At 36.2% G+C, this 5,093-nt stretch overlaps 1 protein-coding gene across 1 annotated transcript; it reads left to right on the top strand.

The window, feature by feature from the left end:
• Window positions 1-1,014: 1,014 nt before the first annotated feature.
• On the top strand, window positions 1,015-4,820 carry czib (CXXC motif containing zinc binding protein). The gene is made up of 8 exons (XM_037682145.1): window positions 1,015-1,042; window positions 1,129-1,212; window positions 2,840-2,896; window positions 2,981-3,062; window positions 3,136-3,167; window positions 3,891-3,968; window positions 4,390-4,455; window positions 4,548-4,820. The coding sequence occupies exons 1-8, from the start codon at window positions 1,037-1,039 to the stop codon at window positions 4,623-4,625; spliced, it is 483 nt and encodes a 160-aa protein (XP_037538073.1). The 5' UTR covers window positions 1,015-1,036; the 3' UTR covers window positions 4,626-4,820.
• The last annotated feature ends 273 nt before the right edge of the window (window positions 4,821-5,093 follow it).

Here is a 5,093-nt window from a genome sequence, read left to right as displayed (position 1 = left end):
GAGGAACCATCCGATTCGCTCCGAGGGTCGGCGATAAGAGGAAAATTACAAGATGGCGATGTCCAGCGTGTAGCGACCTGTCACTGAGAAATACTCCTCGGCGCTTACCTTGAAATAAGACTGCTCGTCAGCTTCTCCTCGGGGAGGAGAGCTCACCGGGACGACCAGAGGTCGACATGACAGGCCAAGCATTCTTAACAAAGGTTGGTCATCTACACAACTTTTCTTCTTCGTTCTTCTGACAGTGCTATTAGCTCGCTGAAGAAAAATGGGAGCCGATTTCCCGCTCTTAACGTAATTTATACGGACCGGGTGGGGCCCACACAGCAGGTGGGTGTGGACTAAATTTTTCAGTGCAATGCTTCGCATATCGGGATAAAACCCATCAGCGACAGCCTTAAAGGGCGAAGCCTATACGAAATAGAACTGGTTTGTTCCACTTTGTATAAGCTGTTGGAGGAAGAATCAGTTTTGTTGTGTGCTTCCTTGACTGATGAAGCCTTCCAGATCGAAGTTGAAACATTTCAGTATAGGGTCATCTTATTAAGGGTGAATACAGTAAAAGACTTTGGTTTAAAACTTCTGCTGCATTAATGTGAATTTGACTTCTGAGGAATAAAGAAAAGATATATATTTTCATTTTTACAGGATAAATTTTCTTTATTAATGATATATTGAGTTGAGAAACATTTTAGAATTTAATTTAGTGTCTTATCAGCTTTTGCTATTTTAATTTTCAACAACGTTTTGCCTTTTGTCGGGCTTTTGTCCTCTCAGACGTTCCGTAAAACAGGATGGTTTATGGTTATTGTTTTTGTCGGGTAAAAGACGTGAAATAAATTTAATTTTATAAAAAAACTGTTTGATTGAGTGAACCCTGATGATGTCCGTTAAAATTACTATATTCTTCTCCTAAATAGCAAAAAATAACTTGCATATCGCCGCAACTATACATGCTAAAAATACTTTTTATTCTGAAAATTAGAATTTCCACGGAGACGTGAACGCACCATTACGTCATTGGGTGAACAGCAAGATGGTGGTTCGTATGTGTTTTCGTGTTATACTGAATACGTGTAAATATTTTTGTAGCAGTTTAACTTTCCACTTTTCTCCAATGCATGACAGAAATTTGGCCTCCAGTTTAAAGCTTCTTTAGAGAATGTAACCAGTGTGAGACCACTGGGTGAAGACTTCCGCTGGTTTTTAAAGGTAGACTGGCTTTAATTTAGCATTTTATTTTTCTAATAATTTCATGTTACTTGCACACTTGTTTATTTGTAACCCAAATCAGCAGAGTAGTGCACTATTGTGTCTGTGTAGCTATATTCATTTATAAACCGACCAGTGGTTGTAGTGCTGATTTGATTCTGATTAAACTAAATAATAACTTGAAAAATTGCTTTTTCTGTGAAAATGCATTGTGAATGCTTATTGCTGAAGAACTTTCTGAAAAACAGCTGATATTAGCTAAAAAAAAAAGCATGCTGAAATGGAAGAACAAACCCAAGTTAGCAAAAGAAAGCAGAAAGAACACATATTTGCTAAATTGGCAGAAATGAGCAGAGAATTAAGAAATGAGCTAACCAAAGCTTAATTTATCAAAAAAATAGCTCAAGAGTAGCTGAAAAGAATGAAAGACGCTTAAGCTACCAGAAGGAAGTTGAAGGAGCTGAAAAAGCAAAATTTTGCACAAAAACAGCTAAATAAGCAGCTAGCTGAAACTATCAGAAAAAGCTGAAAGGAGCATAACCAGCTGAAATTAACAGAAAGAAGTTAATTAGGCAGAAATTACCACAAAAAAATTGAATTTATCTGAAAACAGATTAAATTAGCTAAAAAAAAAAGCTAAAATAAAAGGAGCTAAAAAGTTAGAACAAATTTAAATTAGAAGAAAGCAGAACACGTTTGCTGAAAGAAGCAGAAATGAGCACAAAAAAGTGGAAATTTTCTGAAAAAGCTAAAGTTAGCAACAACAACAACATAAAAAAAACCAACTGAAAAATAGCTAAAAATGCAGAAAGAAGCCTTAATTACCAGAAGGAAGAGGAGAGAGCACAGTTTTGCTTAATTGGGTTGAAAAAGTTTGAAATAGGTGCAATAAATGTGGAGTTAGCCAAAAAAGCTAAAATTAGCATGAAAACACCTAAATAGCAGCTGAAATAGAGGACAAAGCTGAAACTTGCATAAATAAGCTGAAAAGAGCATAATAAACTGAAATTAGCAGAAATAAATTAGAAGAAGCACAAAAATATTGTAGTTAGCAGAAAGAATCAGAAAGGAGCACAAAACAGCTGAAAGTAGCTGAAAAAAGTTTAAATTTGCACAAGGAAGCTGAAAGAAGCTGAAGCAGAACAAAATGTGAACGGAGCAGTAAAAAGTTGTAAACAGATCTAAAGATATGAAGGATGTAAAATGAGCTCTAGTCATTTTCTATGAGGAAAAAAGTTGCAGAAAAGGCTAAATATTTCAAAAAGGTAAAGTTGCACCAATACCTAAGTAGATAGCACACATCTCCTAAATGAGCTGAACATTTTGATTTATGATTTGTTGAAATAGCACTAAAATTGTGGAATGAGAAAGATGCCAAAAAATGTACGGAATACAAATGGATCTTAATAGTGTGAATGCTTCATAAACATTCACACAATAGTTGTACATACATATACACATTTTTTTTTACTTTATTTTTTATTTCCCTGTTATACCATTGCTGTTGTTTTACTCACAGAAAAAAAAATAAATAAATAATATATATATATATATATATGTGTGTGTGTGTGTGTGTGTGTGTGTGTATATGTAGATACATAATTTTTTATTTTGTTCTCTCATTTAGCTCAAGTGTGGAAACTGTGGTGAGGTTCCAGATAAATGGCAGTATGTGACTCTGGTGGTGAGCATGAAGATCAACTGACTGAAGCTTTTATCACTGCCCGTTCATTCAGGATCTGACTTTTCCTCTCTTGTGTGTTTCCAGGAAAGTGTGCCATTAAAAGGAGGCAGAGGAAGTGCCAGTATGGTGCAGAAGTGTAAACTTTGTGGTAGAGAAAATTCAATTGGTACGCAATAGTGCTCCACTTTATAAAGTTTCTGTATTTTAAAACCAATGAAACGTAAATATTTTCCTTACAGATATCCTGCGAGACACAATTACACCCTATAATGTAAGTAACATCTGTTCCAGTACATCACTAGAACCATCAATCCATTATTTTTACCCTCTTCTTCCTTTGTGTTGCGGGGCTCGCTGGCAACACCATTCTCTTTTGGACAACAGGTGTGACTACCCAGTTCTGAAGTTTTCCAACAAGCTGCAACATTTATTAGACGGACTGAGAAATTTAAATATTTCTACAACTTGTGCTGTATTATCAAAATATGATGAATTTGGGTAACTTTTCTGAAATATTTCCATCCAGTTTTCTTCTCAAGTTCTTTCCTACTTTTTATAAAAGCAGCTTGTTGAGTTCTGTACTGGTGAAGTAGTTCAGATTGTTTGCATTACACACAAAGAGTAAGTAGAGCTAGCAGAGCGTTACTCTGCTGCAGGCAGGCAGCAAGGTTCACACGATGTGCTTTACAGTAGTCCCTCGTTTATCATGGAGGTTCCGTTCCACGTCGCTCCGCCCTATAAGTCGCATCAGTCCATATTTGTCTAAGAAAATGGAAAAATCCATAAATATGTTGTTTTGCCGTATACGTCGCATCTATTATGTGTCACGGCTGACAACCCGGAAATGTGGATCGGTGTTGTGCCAAAAACCGATGGGCTGCCAAATGGCTGCCTCCAACTATAACAATGAGCGGATTTTGAATCTTGCTCGACAGGTGTGTTTGTGTGCGTTTCTAACATGAGTTTTTTGTTGTTGTTTGTTTCTTTAATGAAGGCTGAGGACAACGAGACCTTTAAGACAATGGTGCAGTTCGAGTGTCGAGGTCTGGAGCCGGTTGATTTTCAGCCACAAGTAAGAAACTGAATATTGTGTGTGGATCACATTTCAAGCACACATTGTTTTTCTGGTGGGCTTTTAGAGAAGATTCAAGACTCCAGCTAAAAACTTCCTGTTTGTCTTATAATTTGTTGATTTTCTGTCTTAGATTTATCAACAATTGCTTGTATTTCATACAAAAACAGTTGTCCAACAAGCACATTCAGAATTTGTGCTATTTAAAACAACTGCATTAGACAAATGTAACAAAGACATGGAGTTTTTATTCAGTCTGATGAGAAAAACAAACACAATCACAAGTTAAGAGGTTTTATATTCTTCTTAACTAACAGTGACTACAATCCAGCATTCAATAAAGGCCTATTGCAAACATCTAAACTAAGAATATTTAGTGACACATTAAAAAACAAACAAACATGTTTTTGTCCTCTTCCAGGCCGGCTTTGCTGCAGAAGGAGCAGAAAGTGGAACTCAGTTCCCTGAAGTCAACCTGCTAGAGAAAGTAGGTATTCGCATTAGGTGATGGAGAATGTTTCAAGTTATGCAAAATTAATAACAACACACACACACAAACATTCATTTTGAATCTTTCAGGATTGGACAGATTATGATGAGAAAGCCAAAGAGTCAGTGGGAGTCTACGAGGTCACTCACAGATTCATTAAATGTTAATGTTCTTGTGTAAGGAGGCTGAAGGAGTCACTACAGCTGAACATCCTCAGTTACCCAGCATGCTTTGCAACCAGAGATGGTGTGGTTTGATTCATGCGGAACAAGAAAGCTGCTGATTGAAAGAACGTAGATCTTGGATTGATCAAAATGGTCACAATTAAGACTTTGGTTGGGTTTTGTCAGTGTTTCAATAAAAGTGAATGTGAATGTTTTGACTTCAAAAGCTTCTTTGCATTTTGTTTTCCTCAATTAGCATTAACATAAAGTAGTAATGTGAGTGTCTTACTGTTTAAAAGACTTGGAAAAAGTCACACTGTTTGAGCAATGAAAGCTTCGTCTATTAAGACACAAAGATGTTGAATGAAGATTTCAAGAGGATTGTATATTTGTGTGTGCACCTTTTTGTATATGTATGTGACGTATAAAAATTGTGTGTGTATATATATTCGGAAGAGCGTCGTGTGTGCG

The sequence above is a fragment of the Nematolebias whitei genome, chromosome 9, assembly GCF_014905685.2.
Source record: "Nematolebias whitei isolate Nwh7 chromosome 9, NemWhi1, whole genome shotgun sequence".
NCBI classification, from domain to species: domain Eukaryota; kingdom Metazoa; phylum Chordata; class Actinopteri; order Cyprinodontiformes; family Rivulidae; genus Nematolebias; species Nematolebias whitei.
The sequence above is the reverse complement of the archived record's forward strand: the minus strand, read 5'-3'. Positions and strand labels throughout refer to the sequence as shown.

Coding starts and splice junctions, on each gene's coding strand:
- czib (XM_037682145.1), top strand. Junction 3,168..3,890: donor ACACAATTACACCCTATAAT/GTAAGTAACATC, acceptor TCTTTAATGAAG/GCTGAGGACAACGAGACCTT. Junction 3,969..4,389: donor CGGTTGATTTTCAGCCACAA/GTAAGAAACTGA, acceptor GTCCTCTTCCAG/GCCGGCTTTGCTGCAGAAGG.